Source organism: Salvelinus fontinalis, chromosome 3 (genome assembly GCF_029448725.1).
Source record: "Salvelinus fontinalis isolate EN_2023a chromosome 3, ASM2944872v1, whole genome shotgun sequence".
Lineage (NCBI taxonomy): Eukaryota > Metazoa > Chordata > Actinopteri > Salmoniformes > Salmonidae > Salvelinus > Salvelinus fontinalis.
Genome location: NC_074667.1, coordinates 55,161,590 through 55,181,616, shown reverse-complemented (window position 1 = coordinate 55,181,616; position 20,027 = coordinate 55,161,590). Strand labels below are relative to the sequence as shown.

The following is a 20,027-nucleotide window of genomic DNA, read 5'->3' as shown; positions in this document are numbered from 1 at the left end:
TACAGGTTAGTCGAGGTAATTTGTAAAGTGACTATGCATAGATAATAAACAGTGAGTAGAAGCAGTGTCAGGTCTCTGACCTACTCCCCAAACCGCCACAAAAAAAGCCAGACTACGGTTTGCAACTGCACATGGGGACAAAGATCGTACATTTTGGAGAAATGTCCTCTGTTCTGATGAAACAAAAATAGAACTGTTTGGCCATAATGACCATTGTTATGTTTGGAGGAAAAAGAAGGAGGGTTTGCAAGCCGAAGAACAACATCCCAAACGTGAAGCACGGGGGTGGCAGCATCATGTTGTGGGGGTGCTTTGCTGCAGGATGGACTGGTGCACTTCACAAAATAGATGGCATCATGAGGCAGGAAAAGTATGTGGATATATTGAAGCAACATCTCAAGACATCAGTCAGGAAGTTAAAGCTTGGTCGCAATTGGGTCTTCCAAATGGACAATGACCCCAAGCATACTTCCAAAATGGCTTAAGGACAACAAAAGTCAAGGTATTGGAGTGGCCATCACAAAGCTCTGACCTCAATCCTATAGAACATTTGTGGTTAGAACTGAAAAAGCGTGTGCGAGCAAGGAGGCCTACAAACCTGACTCAGTTACACCAGCTCTGTCGGGTGAATTTTGGCCCATTCCTCCTAACTTATTGTGGCAAGCTTGTGGAAGGCTACCTGACATGTCTGACCCAAGTTAAACAATTTAAAGGCAATGCTACCAAATACTAATTGAGTGTATGTAAACTTCTGACCCACTGGGAATGTGATGAAATAAAAAAAAGCTGAAATAAATCATTCTCTCTACTATTATTCTGACATTTCACATTCTAAAAATGAAGTGGTGATCCTAACTGACTTAACTTCTACTTCATCACAATCCCGGATCCGGGAGCACCCCCGTCAGTAAAAAAGCTGACTAGCATAGCCTAGCATAGCGTCACAAGTAAATACAAGCATCTAAATATCATTAAATCACAAGTCCATGACACCAGATGAAAGATACACATCTTGTGAATCCAGCCATCATTTCTGATTTTTTAAATGTTTTACAGGGAAGACACAATATGTAAATCTATTAGCTAACCACGATAGCAAAAGACACAACTTTTTTTCCACCATTTTTTTCCTGCATAGGTAGCTATCACAATTTCGACAAAATAAAGATATAAATAGCCACTAACCAAGAAACAACTTCATCAGATGACAGTCTGATAACATATTTATTGTATGGCATATGTTTTGTTAGAAAAATGTGCATATTTCAGGTACAAATCATAGTTTAAACGGCCTCGTACTCAATTCTTGCTCGTACAATATGTATATTATTATTACTATTGGATAGAAAACACTCTCTAGTTTCTAAAATCGTTTGAATTATATCTGTGAGTTAAACAAAACTCATTTTGCAGCAAACTTCCTGACAGGAAGTGGAAAATCTGAAATCGATGCTCTGTTCTAGGGCCTGCCTATAAATGTCCTTGATATTTATTAGTATAGATGCACTTCATACGTCTTCCACTAGATGTCGACAGGCAGTGAGAGAAGAAATGGAGTGTGTAACTTGATCTGGGGTCGAATAAAAGCTCTTTGTATGACGTGTCACCAGTTTCCTGTTTTCTGGAGAGCGCGTGAAGGGACCTGGTTTTGCCTTCTGATAAGCTGTCGTTATAGACGACTAATATCTCCGGCTTTGATTTTATTTGATACATGTGACAATATCATCGTAAAGTATGTTTTTTCAATATAGTTTTATTAGATTACTGAATTTTTTTCGGGACGTTAGGCGTGTTGCTTTGTCTGCGTTTGTTCAGGAAGGAGAGCTTCGCGCCACTTTGCTAGCTTTCCGTGCTAATTGACTGGAGAAGAGAACATTCTAAATCCAAACAACGATTATTCCCGACAAAGGACCCCTTGTACAACATTCTGATGGAAGATCGTCAAAAGTAGGACCCATTTTATGATGCTATTTCATATATCTGTCGAACATGTGAAATAGTCGTTTGCGCCCAGATTTTGGGTACTCTCTCGCTATAACTAAGCTGGATGTCGTAATGAAGTTATTTTTTAGAATTCTAACACGGTGATTACATTAAGAACTAGTGTATCTATCATTTCCTATACAACATGTATTTTCTAGTAACGTTTATGAATAGTTATTTGGTCAGAATAGTTGAGTGTCATAAAAATATCTGCACATTCTGGGAAAAAGATGCTACGTTAGCACAATGTATAACCACTGATTTCAGCTCTAAATATGCACATTTTCGAACAAAACATAAGTGTATGTATAACCTGATGTTATAGGACTGTCATCTGATGAAGGTTTATGAAAGTTAGTGAAAATTAATATATTTTACTGGTTTATGCCCTATCGCTAACGTGCCTATTGCTATCGCTAACGTGCCTTGATGAATGAATGCGGTAGTGTGGTAGGCTATTGTAGTAAGCTAATATAATGCTATATTGTGTTTCGCTGTAAAACACTTAAAAAATCTGAAATATTGGCTGGATTCACAAGATGTTTGTCTTTAATTTGCTGTACTTTTTCAGAAATGTTTTATGATGAGTATTTAGGTATTTGACGTTGGTGTCTGTAATTACTCTGGCTGCTTCGGTTCTATTTGTGACGGTAGCTGTGATGGTAGCTGCAATGTAAAACTGATTTATACCTCAAATATGCACATTTTTCGAACAAAACATAGATTTATTGTATAACATGTTATAAGACTGTCATCTGATGAAGTTGTTTCTTAGTTAGTTTGGTTGGTTCTTGGTTAGTTAGGTTGGCTTTGTGCATGCTACCTGTGCTGTGAAAAATGTATGTCCTTTTTTGTATTTGGTGGTGAGCTAACATAAATATGTGGTGTTTTCGCTGTAAAACATTTTTAAAATCGGACATGTTGACTGGATTCACAAGATGTGTATCTTTCATTTGCTGTATTGGACTTGTTAATGTGTGAAAGTTAAATATTTCTAAAAAATATATTTTGAATTTCACGCTCTGCCTTTTCAGTGGAATGTGGGAGGAGTTCCGCTAGCGGATCGCCGGTGCCAGACAGGTTAATTGAAAAGACGCCGAACAAAACAATAAACACTACAAAAACTAACCGTGAAGATACAAGCTATGTGCCCTAAACAAAAGTCAACTTCCCACAAACACAGGTGGAAAAAAGAGCTACCTAAGTATGGTTTCCAATTAGAGACAACGATAGACAGCTGTCCCTGATTGAGAATCATACCCGGCCAAAACATAGAAATAGAAAATCATAGAAACACAAAACATAGAATGCCCAACCCAACTCACGCCCTGACCAAACCAAAATAGAGACATAAAAAGGATCTGTAAGGTCAGGGCGTGACAAAATGTATTTGGCTAAGGTGTATAAGGTGTATGGTGTACATTTTGTGTAGATCAATGACAGAATTTTTTGTCATTGGTCTACACAAAATATTCCATTATGTCAAACTGAAAAGAACATTTAAATATATGTATATATATTTATAAACTATAAACTCGGCAAAAAAAGAAACGTCCCAGAACACTTAAGAGGCCTTTCTACTGACTCTGAAAAACACCAAAAGAAAGATGCCCAGGGTCCCTGCTCATCTGCGTGAACGTGCCTTAGGCATGCTGCAAGGAGGGTTGAGGACTGCAGATATGGCCACGGCATTAAATTTCAATGTCCGTACTGTGAGACACCTAAGACAGTGCTACAGGGAGACAGGATGGACAGCTGATCACCCTCGCAGTGGCAGACCATGTGTAACAACACCTGCACAGGATCGGTACATCTGAAAGTCACACCTGCGGGAAAGGTACAGGATAGCAACAACAACTGCTCGAGTTACACCAGGAACGCATAATCTCTCCATCAGTGCTCAGACTGTCCACAATAGGCTGAGAGAGGCTGGACTGAGGGCTTGTAGGCCTGTTGTAAGAAAGGTCCTCACCAGACATCACCAGCAACAACGTCGCCTAAGGGCACAAACCCACCGCCGCTCGACCAGACAGGACTGGCAAAAAGTGCTCTTCACTGAAAAGTTGTGGTTTTGTCTCACCATGGGTGATGGTCGGATTTGCGTTTATCGTCGAAGGAATGAGCGTTACACCGAGGCCTGTAGTTTGGAGCGGGATCGATTTGGAGGTGGAGAATCCGTCATTGTCTGGGGCAGTGTGTCACAGCATCATCGGACTGAGCTTGTTGTCATTGCAGGCAATCTCAACGCTGTGCGTTACAGGGAAGATATCCTCCTCCCTCATGTGGTACCCTTCCTGCAGTCTCGTCCTGACATAACCCTCCAGCATGACAATGCCACCAGCCCTCCTGCTCGTTCTGTGCGTGATTTCCTGCAAGACAGGAATGTCAGTATTCTGCCATGGCCAGCAAAGAGCCCGGATCTCAATCCCATTGAGCACGTCTGGGACCTGTCAGATCGGAGGGTGAGGGTTAGGGCCATTCCCCACAGAAATGTCCGGGAACTTGCAGGTGCCTTGGTGGAAGACTGGGGTAACATCTCACAGCAAGAACTGGCAAATCTGGTGCAGTCCATGAGGAGGAGGTGCAGAGCAGTAGTTAATGCAGCTGGTGGCCACACCAGATACTGACTGTTACTTTTGATTTTGACCCCCCCCTTTGTTCAGGGACACATTATTCAATTTCTGTTAGTCACATGTCTGTGGAACTTGTTCAATTTATGTCTCAGTTGTTAAATCTTGTTATGTTCATACAAATATTTACACATGTTAAGTTTGCTGAAAATAAACACAGTTGACAGTGAGAGGACATTTCTTTTTTGGGGCAGGGGGGGATTTTGATTAGATTGTTGACAAAAAAATACATTGAAATTAAATCAATTTTAATCCCACTTTGTAACACAATAAAATGTGAAGAATTCCAAGGGGATGTCGACTTATTTAGACACTGTAAATCCAGCCATAGGCCAAAAAGGTTGATTTATGATATTGCAGTACATACTGTAAGTGTGATGACAGTATACATCAATAATATACTATTTAGCAGGCGGTTTTATCCAATGCAACTTATAGTAGTAGTATGTCCATACATTTTCATTTGGCGGGAAACAAACCCACAACCCTGACATTGCAAGCACCTTTCTTTACCCACTAAGCCACATAGGGTCATATATAATCATATATTTCTACATATCATTCAGAAGAGCAGAGTAACAGAACAGACTGGGGCAAGCTCTAACCGCCTCCTGTTCATAATGTGTTTCCTGAAATGTCCAGCAGTGCCTGCAGCAGGATTTATGCAAAAAATAGGCCAGGGAATAAAAGTTTTGCTCTATATTTTGTGTTGTTGTTGCTGCTCACAGGGAAAATTTTGTTGATGAATGAAGGACTCATACAAAGTGAGTTGCTAACAGCTCCATGAGACCTGGGGACCAATTCCTTTGCAGCATGAGTGCGATATGTTGAGATCATTCCCTTAGATGCCCCAGCTGCATCAGAGCTTTGAGTGAGTCACAGGCCTGCCTAGGAATTACCATTTTTGGTAATGAATCACCTCTTTAGAGCTCACAGCACTTGTAATGCAGGATTTCCTTACTTTATATGAATATGGGCTGTAACTGACTCTTGCTAAGACAGAGTGAGAGAGAGGTCATTTAACTTGCAGAAAATACTGACATGATAGGCTGCATCACATCTGGCCGTGATTGGGAGTCCCATAGGGTGGCGCACAATTGGCCCAGCGCCGTCCTGGTTTGGCCGGGGTAGGCCGTCATTGTAAATAAGAATTTGTTCTTAACTGACTTGCCTAGTTAAATAAAGGTTAAATTAAAATACAAAAAAAAATGTAATACAGGGACTCACTTTGGAAATCAACCTGTTAGGCACATATTATGTTTCTGTCTTCAATTCTAACAACACATTACATTTAAGTAAATGGAAATAATGAAGCAACAAAATATGTGTAATTTCATTTAACATCTTTCAGTCCTTTCAAGTCCCGAAGACAATTTAAACCATGACCGTGCAAAATGGATGAAAAGGTTTTCTCCTTCCCTGGCAGACATTGCTCTTTTCTACTGTTTCCAAATTGTTCCAATGTGCTTGAAGAGATATAATGAAACTGAAACAAAGTATAAAAGTTACATAATGTTCTCAATTATTTCCACAAATTGGCCTCATAATGACAATGCCAGTATATCAGCAAAAACATTAGTCAATTCCAACATTAAGGATTTAACGTGCTCCCCGAAGAGGTGATAATCACATCTATAGTACAGTTCCTCTGCAGGCTGCAACCTGGATATCTGAAACAACCTAGAACTGGTGACACAGGAAAGGATTTATATTGTGGGAGAGACCATTTTTCCTCTCCACTTAATCCAGCCATTTGTTCCTGTGCTGGGCCTTCTAGGCAAATGTTGACGTTGACCCGAGTTTTATTTATTACTTTTCTGGTGAATTAGATGAAACAATGTGGGAGGGTTTTGTTAGAAAATGCTCTCTGGGGCTCTTAAAGGTCCAGCTTGTGCTCCGAGTCATTGACCTCTCCTCTCCTACATTCATTCCTCAGTAGCTTCAGCAACACAAGCACAGGGGCTCAGTCATATTCCTGACAGTCAATTACATTACACTAGAGGTAAGGGAGCACAATGGAGTGGGTTATTCATGGCTAAAAACTTGCTGTTTCATCAACATTTGCCTGCTGAGTCCTAAAGAACACACGTGGTCATACACACAGGAGGGATTGTGACTTGTAAAGCTCAGTCAAACAGAAACAGGCCAGTTCATTATGACCTGAGTAACTAGGGCCCGCTCTCTGCTATCTGCTTATCTCATGTGATTATAGCCTTGTTCCTTTATCCACTGGCTGAGACCACCCCTTTGATTTCCCATGTTCATCTCCTGAGGCACAAGTTGTTTAAAAAAACCTGTTAACAACCTTGGAGACAGAACTTGAAGTGACACCTTTTCAGATATACATTTCCCACCCCACCATTCTACAGTTATTAGACAGCTAGATGCTTTTATTGTTTTGGGCAGCACTCCTAACCCTCTGTTAGCCCCCTAAGGTCAATGTCCGCGCCCGCGTGGAAATGTATTTAGCATAATACAAAAATCTGTCAGATTAAGCTAGAGATATCTGTTTTTTTACATTGGATGTTTCTCACCTCACCCACCTATGTCGCCTTTTGCTCTATGACCACCACAAGTGTCAGGAGACTCGTCTGAAGACGCTAGAGCCCATGTACCAATTTCAGTCTGTAGCATCCAAACCGTTTCGATGGGCTCATAGCAGTAACACCAAAAATATTTTTTCATCCAAACATTTTTTTACATATATTTTTGATACTTCAAGAGGTCTTAAAATTCTAAATCAAATAGCTAAATAATCCTTGGTATGACTTCCATATAGCTTAGTATATGGTTCGCGATTTAAACTACTGTCTCCTTATTCTTCTAGTTAGATTGCTAGCTAAGGAGTGGATTTAATAATTTCACAATATGGCATGTTGTAATGACATTCCAGAGCTTTCTGCAGAAGCAGCGTTCCTTACAAACCCCAAAGCACCAATCATGTATATTTATGTTGAAGTATTCTTTCTGTATGCAGTTTAAAGACGGACAGTCAGTCTATAGCCAATGGTAATAAAAAGTTAAACAATTTAATAACATCAAAACATCCACAAACATTCTTTAACATACAATAGCTATATTTGATGTATTTGTACAAAGATGCAATCGAAGGCGTTCATCATGGTAACATTTAGGTTAACTTTCAAACAGGCTTACTATGATTACTTTTTTGGAGTTGAATGGCATTGTCTACAATGACATGCAAGTTGTAATGAGCAAGGCTGTTCTAAGAACATGGGAACAACATTAATGCTTTAATTGGTATTTTGATGAGCTAGAATAGAGTGGTAACTCGGTTGATAATTGTCTGCATGAGCACATAAAACCACTGAATCATAACCTCACTGTGGAAACAACAGAAGTACTTTCCTGTTATCAACTGAGAGTTCTCAGAGCCCTAGCCTTAGATCTTTTGGCATTTCATGTGATATAACTGAGGCATCCGTTTGTATTGTTATTTTGTCATGTATAAAACCAGGAAATAAGTTGATGAACAACCTTTGTACACATATTAAATCATATTTAATGAATGCATTTCAAATATAAAATGCCAATATTTGCTTCAACTGAAACAGGCTGACATCATCTGCTCACATACATATGTAGTTTGCTAAATGATGACTGGGCATGAGAGATCTGGTAGTATAAGACAAGGATCAATGTGGACTGGAGATTTATTTTTCTTCCTTTTTACATTTGAATTGATTTCAAACAGTTGTTGCATTTGACAAAAAAATGCAAAAAGCCTCAAAGGTTTTCACTGATTTGCAGTAATATAAAACACTCCCACATACAATAATATATACACATTTGGAAATTATGCATTCTGTTACAGTTTGATTAAACAAACAGCTTTATAAAATGAAGATGGCAGTGCAGCTGACAATGACACATAACATTTGACATTGGATTGTGATTGGTACAGATTATGTCATCTACTTCCTTTATGTCCCCTCCCCTCCACCAGTCTAATGAAAGTGTTGTGATTGGTACGGATTATGTCATCTACTTCCTTTATGTCCCCTCCCCTCCACCAGTCTAATGAAAGTGTTGTGATTGGTACGGATTATGTCATCTACTTCCTTTATGTCCCCTCCCCTCCACCAGTCTAATGAAAGTGTTGTTCTAAGGATGGATGATGGACCGTGTTCAATGCTCTCACGCTGTGCTCTGATTGGTGGTTCCTTTGACTTCCATGGACACCTTCTTTTCTTTGCGACCTGCGTACTCGCCGATAAAGGAGCCATCCTCGTTGAACTGGATGTCCTCATCCCCATAGTCCACCAGGCTGTCCCCACTGTCCTCTGCTTTGATCTGTCCGCTCAGAGAGTGCTGGCTGCCCTTCAGTGGCTTCTCATCATTGTCACTGTGTCACAACATGACGGCACAAAGACAGGGGATTTCAAAACCACCTAATTTCACTCATGGCTTAACTCTATGGGCTTTATTGGTAAGAACAGGGACACAGGCGGGTTTGAATGCAAAGAGCTTAAATGAAGAGCTTCGGTGATTGGCAGCAATGTTTACCTCTGACTGACAGACGGATGAAAAATGATCAGATATGTGCACTAGTAAAGGGCACTCCTGTCAAGTGTACTTAAACCCTACATGTACAGTATATCAATGTATGTGACGATGAATGGGAAAATTAAAAGAAGATGGGGTATTGATTTGGCTGTCAGGCTGATGCAGATGTTGACCGTGCACATGCTGCAGTCACAAGGTGCATTGTAACCCTGTCTGTATGGGGACAGATGCTCAGGCTGTAGTTTTCATTGAATTATTAAACAAGAGAGTGATCACATAAAGGCTTCATTGTGTAGACTAATGGTTTGGATTGGCATCATGATGGTCCTACATGGGAAATGATGGTGAAGTCAGGTGCTTCAGGGATCTGAGCATTTTTTGATTTTGGAGTAAAAATACAATAACAATGTGCTTTCCCATGGTCTGACATTGGGGGCCATATATTTTAGGGACCAGACGCAACACTCTACTTCACAACTTTACTGTGACCAAATGATGAAAGATGTCTAGGCTACTTCTGATTCATAACTTCAAGTTAGGTTCTGAGTGTAAGACTACTGATTGGAGTGAAGTGTGGGTCTCTGAGTTGCACTCTGTGAGTGTGATCTGAATCGGACCAGTGGAGGATTAATGAATTGAGCACAGATTTTACTGCCCCGGAGATGAGCTGCATTCAATTACACAGATTGGTTTTAGCCTCCTGCTGGGTTGTGATGTGGCCAGGCAGCCTTCCTTCATTGAGTTCCATTCAGAAACAAATAGTAACATCTGAACAATGAGGCTGTTACAGCTAATGACCTGAGCTCTACCACGACACATCTACCTAATAACAATGCACAGTATAGGGTGATACCACATCAACATCACTGATGTGTAAACAACAACGGGGGTATTTGTTGCTGTTCACCACATCACGTTTAGAATACATGTTACTCAGCCCATCACATGTCTTGAACAGGGATGTCTGTGAAGGTCTGTGTTAAGCTCATGCATGTAGTGTTTTCTTTTTAAATCAGGAGAAATGCAGAGATAGAATTATACAATGTGATACAATTCAAAACAAAGTTAATATATGAGCTGATGTCTGAATTATTGATACAATGGCGGTTGGTGGTATGATTACCTGTATTCACAGAAGGTGTCATCATGGATACCCTGGGATTCTAGGTCTGGGTGAAGATCCTCTTTCTCCTTTACTGCTCGGAGAGAAAGATCAATGTTTAGGGTACCTTGAGTACAGTACAACATTCAATAAACAACTTTATACCATGTTAAAGACAAAGTAATGTTCTGCTAAAACGCCTTACAAGTTCTCACACATTCCTGTGTACAACATACTTAGTGCTTGATGTCAGCAACATTTACAATATGAGTAACAACTGAAACCTAATTTCAAAAGGGAAAGCTAACTATCAGTGAAAGTGCAGGAGGTAGTGTTTAATGAATACAACACAGAACAAAGCCCTGGGATTTAGACTGTCTTTCTGATATGATAGGAGATTAGCTGAGCTGAACCTGGCGCTCAATAAGTGCATAAAGATGAAAGGTACTGTAAATGACCCCCTATCCCCCACAGACAGGACTGGCATTAAGATCCCCACCCCTGGCATGTGACCATAACGTTTACATATCTTCTGTGTATTCTGTGCATTCTATGTTTTGTTATTCAAATGCTGCTTAACTTCTTGGAACTATAGGGGGTGCTGTTCCGCATTAGCATATTTGTGTCTCCAAATTAAACTGCCTCGTGCTAAATTCTTGATCGTACAATATGCATATTATTGTTATTATTGGATAGAAAACACCTTCTAGTTTCTATAGAAGTTGAAATTTTGTCTCTGAGTGGTACAGAACAATTTCTACAGCACTTTTCATGACAGGGTTCAGATTTCAAATTTTTTTACCTCTGATCTGGGGTCTGTTTTTAAGGCGACAGTGAATGCTATGAAGAAACCGACACTGCCTACGTCTTCCTCTGGGTGTCTGTACGTCATCACGCTTTCAATGGAATCGATGGGATATTCACAGCCAGTATAAAAGACCAAAATGTATAGAGACCGCCCTTTCTCGTCGTGCGCCTGAAGCGTGAAGGGCATCGGACCTGCCTCGTTCCAAATCGTTTTCTAACCAGCAATATTTCTCCGGTCATGTTTTTACTCGTTTTAGGTGTTAAAAACATCATAATGTAGTTAATTTGAACCGTTTTATAGCAATTTATATCCGTTTAGTGCGATTTTGAGGAATTTATTTGTTGTGCACTCTGAAACTTTGGACACGTTTTGGGGTGTCGGTCGTTGGTGGTGGACATTTCGAAGGACAGAGGACATCTATCGACCAAAAGACGTTTATAACATAGAAAGGATACATTGCCCAAGAATCTGATGGAAGAACAGCTCAAAGTAAGCAATATTTAATATGATAAATCGTGTTTCTGTCGAAATATTTTAAACGCATATTTCGCCATTTTGTTTGGTATAGCTTCACTTGGCGAACCCTGTATTGAAAAGTAAGGATAATTTTAAAAATGTAAATCAGCGGTTGCATTAAGAACTAATTTGTCTTTCGATTCCTGTAAACCCTGTATTTTTTAGTCAAGTATATGATTAGCTATTAATTAAACTAGATCACTCTGAAAGATGGCGACCGACATTTTCAGGCTTGTTTTGCTACTATTTTCATTGTGTAACCACGGTTTTGTATGGCTAAATATGCACCTTTTCGAACAAACTGTATATGTATATTGTAAAATGATGTTACAGGAGTGTCATCGGAAGAATTCTGAGAAGGTTAGTGAAAAAATTAATATCTTTTGGCGATGTTGACTTTTATCGCTCACTTTGGCTAGAATCAATGCTGGGCTGCTATGTGCTATGTGCTATGCTAATATAACGATTTATTGTGTTTTCGCTGTAAGACACTTAGAAAATCTGAAATATTGTCTGTATTCACAGGATCTGTGTCTTTCGATTAGTGTATGCTGTGTATTTTTACGAAATGTTTGATGATTAGTAGTTAGGTAAACACGTTGCTCATTGTAATTATTCTAGTCCATTTGTGACGGTGGGTGCAATTGTAACCTATGGCAGCTACCTGAAATATGCACATTTTTCTAACAAAACCTATCCCATACCATAAATATGTTATCAGACTGTCATCTGATGAGTTTTTTTCTTGGTTAGGGGCTATAAATATCTTAGTTTAGCCGAATTGGTGATAGCTACTGGTGTTGGTGGACAAATAAAAGATGGTGGATTATGCTAATGTGTTTTTAGCTAATAGATTTACATCTTTACATATTGTGTCTTCCCTGTAAAACATTTTAAAAATCTGAAATGGTGGCTTTATTCACAAGATCTGTATCTTTCATCTGGTGTCTTGGACTTGTGATTTAATGATATTTAGATGCTACTATCTACTTGTGAAGCTATGCTAGCTATGCTAAACAGTGTGTGGGGGGTGGGGGGTGCTCCCGGATCCGGGTTTCTGAGGCAGTAGAGGATATTTCAAATATGCTGTATTTATTTAAATGTTATAAATATAAATGCATATGCTCCCATTAATTGAATTTCCCATTATACTGTAAATATCAGCATTGAAATGTTGAACAGTGGTGTGATGTATATTTCTACTGCTAATAATATATCAGCTTAAATATGTCTATAATGGTGTCCAGAGTGATCATTTCTCTTTGGTAATAAAGACTCTAAATGGGAATATAATTATGCCTAGTGCAGTGATTAGTTAGCATTCATAAGGTGCAATGTGTGTGTGTGTGTTTGAGTACCTACCGGAATATTTCCCTCCTTTATTTCTGTTGACAAAGCAGGCGATTAACACGAAGAGTGTGAGGAGAGCCACGACACACATCAGTCCGATGAACCAGCCCTGGGTAGAGATTCCTCCATGGATGCTTGCCAGACCTGAGGAGAGGAAACAACAACACTTTGCCTCTGCCTTTCATGAGGACACTTGATTGAATGTTTACATCGACAAAGTCTATTGGATGCAGTGGAAATGTACCCGTATTAATATTAAACAGCTAATCCCCTTGTCTAATTAATCAACTGAGGAGGCTGTTCAAATGGAATTCCTTTCACCAAGTCACAAAAAATATATAAAAAATCCTATTGACACAGAGAACCATGCATGATACCTTGAGACATGTTCAAGGACATTGGTGCACCTGCATACTTAATAAAACTTCAATTGGTTATGGTGATTATGTGTGTAGGGATTTGATTGGGGGGTGGGAGAGCTTCTTATTCTTTTCCAATAGCATCCCTGCTCACTTTAGCCCTGGTCCTGATTACATATTCGAACATACTAGTATTCAACCCAGTTGTTAGTCATAAGGCGCACAGTGTACACAGTCCCAAGCTCCAGCCCCTCAATCACGTGGAAAGTCTTAGAGGAGTTAACTGCCTCAGAGATATTCCAGTTACCTTTACCTAGGTGCACAATCAGGGAGGGTTAGTACTCATGAGGGGGGAAGGGTTAAAGGGTTATTTACAGAGCGTTCGATGAAATAACACAGGACACAATTTCTAGCATGTAACGGTAGTACTGTATGGAGATGTCTCAGATGTTACCAATACATTCAAAATCACCTTAAAAGTATATCGCTATAAAATATACTACAAATGGACAGAGAAGTAATGTGCTTACGGTTGTTCATATATGCAACTTAAGACTCTGAATCCGTTTGTTCGTTTCCTGGAATTCAACTGATGTTTGCAAAGTTGTCACTAACTGAGGAACTAATATTCAACAGGGCTGGGACTGACAGACAGATGAGGGAGGAAGAGGGGATAAATGGCAGAACAGGGTTAGTAAAGGATTAAGGATAGTACAGATCACATTCACACACAAAAAACATGGATCTAAAGCTGGTCAGGGACTTGTTGATGAAGTCAATCCATTTGCTTATGCACATACAGTGCAGTATATGTAGCCTAACATATGTGTCTCATGCTTAATACTACTGGAGGATATAGAAGGAAGGCTTATCAATAACTGGCACGTTTCCTGAATCACTTCTAATGAAATTGACAAAGGAAAAGGAAAGCCAAGGAAAGCCAGCAAAGCTGAATGGAAATCTGAAGACAGTATGTATCCATTGAAACGTTCAGACGAAATGAACAATGCAAAACCCTGCTTATTGACTTTGCGTGTTCATTTTCTTAATACAACTGATTGCTATCGCTTTCAAATCACATAGATTGTGCTTCTCTCTACAACAGTATACATTTTGATGGAAATGTTAAATATCAGGGGTGAGCAGAAGTCCCTGTGCCTCACTGCAGCTTAACTCATGTACACAGCGGTGCTGCATACATTAGACAATAACAGACTAATAAAGTCTCTGAAGACTGGCACTCCAGGAAATCAAAGAACCACTGCAGCTGGGAGGGGGGGGGGGGGGAATAATGCACCACTTCAAATTGCAAGTTTCAAAAGAAAGGTTGCACAGCTTTGGTACGACCGGTCAACGGAAAACAATCCCCTTCATCTCCCTCAGGCAAACATGCAAATCTTCGACTGTGTCTCCTGCTCAGGTGTTTGCTCAGGTGATAATTCAGAACACAAGGACACCTGTGTCTGGGCTGCCCATCCCTGTGAGCACAAATGACACACCATGGGTAAAGCTGGTGTATGACTCTGTAACTATGGTAATTCCCATCATTTGCTTAGTATGATTATTCTAAGTGACAAAAAATATCCCAGGGCTTGGCGTGTCTGTCATTGCACTGCTCAGCCTGGTATTAAAGGCTGCAGAGAGCATCTGTTGCCACAGCAGGGAGCGCAGCCCTGGCCCTGCCACAACGCCTGCAAAATGGCTCTTCAAAGTCAGAGAGATTTTTTAAAGCTGAGCCCAGTACACTTAAATATTCTGATCTACAGCTATCAACAGTTTCCACTTATCCACTTATCTCAGTTTCCCCTAAATATCACCCTCTCTGTAAGAGCTCACACCTCCTGCTCCTCCTCCTCACTCGGCCTGACTAGGCCTACATTTCCTCCAGCTCAAATGTTGCTACTGTATGGACATTTGCTTGTCCAACAGCACTATTGTTGTTTACTCAGTTGAAGGTTAAATGGAAATGTCAGGTGATGGTTTGGTCAATATCTTGCTGTGTAAAGGAGGACTTTGGCCCAACAAATCAATTAGACATATTTGTCCTGTTTGAACTACACTCACACCTTCAGGTATGGAATAGATTATTTATTTAAGTAGGCAAGTCAGTTAAGAACAAATTCTTATTTACAATGACAGCATAGGAACAGTGGATTAACTGCCTGGTTCAGGGGCAGAACAACAGATTTTTACCTTGTCAGCTCAGGGATTCAATCTAGCAACCTTTCAGTTACTGTCCCAACGCTCTAACCACTAGGCTACCTGCCGCCCCTTAAAAAACAGGACTGTCTCTCAATGAGTTTGTTGAGATGTTTGCGGGACTTTAACTCAACATGTCACGTTCCTGACCTTATTTGCTTTGTTTTACTTTGTTTAGTTGGTCAGGACGTGAGCTGGGTGGGTAGTCTATGTTATGTGTTTCTATGTTTAGGTTCATTGGTATTAGCCTTATATGGTTCTCAATCAAGGACAGGTGTTTGACGTTTCCTCTGATTGAGAACCATATAAAGGTAGGCTGTTCACATTGTTTGTTTGTGGGTGATTGTCTTCCGTATCTGTGTATGTCGCACCACACGGGACTGTTTCGTTGTCGTTCGTGTATGTAGTCTTTTCCTGTTCGTGCGTTCTTCGTGTTTTTTATGTAAGTTCCAAGTTCAGGTCTGTCTACGTCGTTTTGTTGTTTTGTAGTTTCCAAGTGTTTTCGTGTTCGTCTTTAAATAAATCATTATGTCTTCATTAAACGCTGCATTTTTGTCCGACCCTTACTCCTCCTCCTCATCCGAGGAGGAGGCATTAGACAGCCGTTACAGAATCACCCACCAACCATGGACCAAGCGGCGTGGGAGAAAGCAACAGCGATTGCAGGATTCATGGACATGGGAGGAAATATTGGACGGAAAAGGTCCATGGGCACAGCCAGGAGAATATCGTCGCCCTTGTGAAGAGCTGGAGGCAGCTAAAGCCGAGAGGCGTTGGTATGGGGAGGCAGCACGGAAGCGAGGCTGGAAACCGGTGAGTCAAGCCCAAACATTTCTTGGGGGGGGGGGGGGGGGGCTACAAGGGAGTGTGGCGAAGTCAGGTAGGAGACGTGCGCCAACTCCCCGAGCTTACCGTGGAGAGCGAGAGTACGGACAGACACCGTGTTATGCGGTAGAGCGCACGGTGTCTCCTGTAAGTGTGCATAGCCCAGTGCGGGTTATACCGCCTCCCCGCACAGGCAGGGCTAGATTGAGTATTGAGCCAGATGTCATGAATACATGGCATACATGGCACCAGCCTTACGCATGGTGTCCCCGGTTTGCATACACAGCCCAGTGCGGGTTATTCCACCTCCCCGCATTGGGCTGGCTACGGGGAGCATACAACCAGGTAAGGTTGGGCAGGCTCAGTGCTCAAGGGAGCCAGTACGCCTGCATGTTCCGGTATATCCGGCGCCACGTCCCCGCCTCAGCCCAGTACCACCAGTGCCGGCACCACGCACTAAGCCTCCTGTGCATCTCCAGAGCCCTGTTCCTCCTCCACGCACTAGCCCTATGGTGCGTATCTCCTGCCCATTACCACCAGTGCCTACACCACGCACTAAGCCTCCTGTGCGCCTCCAGAGCCCTGTGCGTCCTGTTGCTGCTCCCCGCACTAGCCTGAAGGTGCGTGTCCATAGCCCGGTACTTACAGTTCTGGCACCACGCACCAGGCCTACAGTGCGCCTCAGCCGGCCAGAGTCTGCCGTCTGCCCAGCGGCGCCTGAACTGCCCGTCTGCCCAACGGCGCCTGAACTGCCCGTCTGCCCAACGGCGCCTGAACTGCCCGTCTGCCCAACGGCGCCTGAACTGCCCGTCTGCCCAACGGCGTCTGAACTGTCCGTCTGCCAAGCGCCGCATGAACTGCCCGTCTGTACTGAGCCTGCAAAGCCGCCCGTCTGTACTGAGCCTTCAAAGCCGCCCGTCTGTCATGAGCCTTCAGAGCCATCTGCCAGACAGGAGCCGCTAGAGCCGTCCGCCAGACAGGAGCCGCTAGAGCCGTCCGCCAGACAGGAGCCGCTAGAGCCGTCCGCCAGACAGGAGCAGCCAGAGCCTTCCGCCAGCCAGCCATGAGCAGCAAGACCCGCCAGCCAGCCATGAGCAGCAAGAGCCGCCAGCCAGCCATGAGCAGCAAGAGACGCCAACCAGCCATGAGCAGCCAGAGCTACCCCTTCAGTCATGAGCTACCCCTCCAGTCATGAGCTACCCCTCCAGTCATGAGCTGTCCTCCAGTCACGAGCTGCCCTTCAGTCACGAGCTGCCCTTCAGTCACGAGCTGCCCTTCAGTCACGAGCTGCCCTTCAGTCACGAGCTGCCCTTCAGTCACGAGCTGCCCTCCAGTCACGAGCTGCTCACCAGTCTTTTTATGTAAGTTCCAAGTTCAGGTCTGTCTACGTCGTTTTGTTGTTTTGTAGTTTCCAAGTGTTTTCGTGTTCGCCTTTAAATAAATCATTATGTCTTCATTAAACGCTGCGTTTTGGTCCGAACCTTACTCCTCCTCCTCATCCGAGGAGGAGGCATTAGACAGCCCTTACACAACATCAATGCTTAAGCTAGTTTTTATTGATTGAAGTTAAGCTCAAAATAGAGAAGAGTATTTTTATCATATGGTATCACTACAGTTTAGTGTTTTCACTACAGGTGGCTGGTGGCACCTTACTTGGGGAGGACGGGCTCATAGTAATGGTAGGAATGGAATAATTGAATGGTATCAAACACATCAAACACATGGTTTCCATGTGCTTGATGCCATTCCATTCACTCCATTTCATCATTTATTATGAGCCATCATCCCCTCACCAGCCTCCTGTGGTTTTCACCTATGGCTATCATTGCCATATTGAACACAATTGGTTGTATGAATACCTATCTTGGAACGGGGGAACTTGGCCATGTGGGAGACTGTAGTGCTTGGACGTGAGGGCGAGGCAGACTGGCCTGAAAAGGAAGACACCTGGAGATTATTGGCTATTGTTTGAGTCAGGGAGCGGGAGCTACTGTCTACTAAAAATGTTAGTACGCTACACCTACGGGTATAGTGGACTGATATTAATTTCTCGTCTACAGATATGTCTCATATAACAACTAGTCTGGGTGGTTACTACTACAGAGCAAATTAAATAAAATCAAGCCTTATTTATACCGCACATTTCAGACAAGGAAAGCAATGCAATGTATTTCACAGGAAAAAACTAATACAAAACAATAAAAACAAAGCTGAAATACTTACTACACAACAAACAAAAGAATGACAGAAACTGAATGACTAAAAGCACTCTAAGGAAAAAAAACGTATGTGTTTTAAGATCTCTTTTAAATATGTCCACAGTTTCGGCCCACCTCAGGTTCTCTGGCAGGCTATTCCAGAGGCTGGGGGCATAATAACTAAAGGTATCCTCTCCATCCCTCTTGGTCCTAGGCTTTGGGATAGTTAAACAGCCAGTGCCAGAGGACCTGAGAGACCTACTGGGTACATAACTTAAAAGCATGTCTGACTTTTAATTGGGGTGCACAATCGTGGCTTGAGCAATGAATACCATCAAACAACTAGCAAATGAGGTCTAATGTGTGGTTAGAGGTGATCATTGGTAATGATTTATACTACAGGAAGGGACTTTTCCTCTGATGAAACAAAGACGTCATCATTTGAACTTTTGTTGACACTACAATATACAACATATGCACGTCTGTAGCCTTCCTGTATACTGTACCTAAAGCTTCATTTGAACCCTCTGTTTGTAATACGTGTGGCATTGAGCCTGATGTTGTTGGAACAAAAGTCAATATTAATTTACAGATTCACTAATGAGACTGGATTCATATGAATTTATAAACGGGATCCTCATTACCATTGTTACTGCAGAGAAACCCACAAACTTTGTCTGAAAACAGCGGAGTCTGTATTGGTCTACTAATGAACAGAGGCATCAGAGTGCTCAGCGCTGATGGCAAGGGCACGCAACAGAGAAGGGTAATTATTCACAGATGAGGGGAGTATCTGCATCATCTTAGTTCCTTATTTGTGTGAAATATGTGTCTTAATGGTTTCTGACATCAGACTTGTTTTCTAAACGCCTGCTTGACCTGGTCAACCATGCAGGCAACTGGGCCAGGAGCTGCTGTCTCCAAGATTCACCTCCCACCTGTATATCAGCCCTTTATCCATATTCATGCACTCACAGCTAGTCTATGTTAAAGAAACTGCATACAGTATAGCTTATAGAAATCATACTAACAGATATCAGAAGAATAGTCGTTGTCAGAAATGGAATGCGAGAGCTACAGTACTACTCAAGTATCCACCAAGGATTTGATACAAATAATTAATGGATGACTCATGCAGAAATAAATCAATGTAGTTATTTCGCAGAGAATATACCTGTAGGGATGATTTACATCAGTGTTAGACTACATAAGTTGCTTTGTACTGCACATAAACAGAAATCTACATACTGACAGTGGATACCACTGTGGAATCTGGTGAGGAGACGGAAGATAAAAAAGGAAAGCATTGCCAAGTAGATACATGTTTGGAAAGTGGTTTTAGCTTCCACACCACACAGTGAATGTATCATCAAGAAGATGGATACCCACCTGACGGGCATACATTATTATCAATTGCATAAGTTAAAAGCCTTATGTACTTCAGCATGGCACAGCAAGAACATGTGCTGACACCAACTGCAATATAAGCATGAAAAAGATGCAAAATGTTTCCCTACATAAATGTGATGG

At 41.7% G+C, this 20,027-nt stretch overlaps 1 protein-coding gene across 7 annotated transcripts in view; it reads right to left on the bottom strand.

Annotated features, from left to right (window-relative positions):
- Nucleotides 1–7,623: 7,623 nt before the first annotated feature.
- The window catches only part of LOC129851136 (neural cell adhesion molecule L1-like protein), a 101,589-nt gene continuing 89,185 nt past the window's right edge, over nt 7,624–20,027 (bottom strand). For 6 of the 7 annotated variants that reach the window (XM_055917445.1, XM_055917449.1, XM_055917448.1 and 3 more), the window contains 3 exons: nt 12,929–13,060; nt 10,264–10,336; nt 7,624–8,979 (listed from right to left, as the gene is read on the bottom strand). In XM_055917445.1, coding sequence (XP_055773420.1) covers nt 8,772–8,979; nt 10,264–10,336; nt 12,929–13,060 — 413 coding nt within the window. In that variant the 3' untranslated portion in view covers nt 7,624–8,771. Of the gene's footprint in view, nt 8,980–10,263; nt 10,337–12,928; nt 13,061–16,319; nt 18,231–20,027 lie in introns of those variants that run through there. The other variant, XM_055917451.1, reaches the window with a different exon arrangement.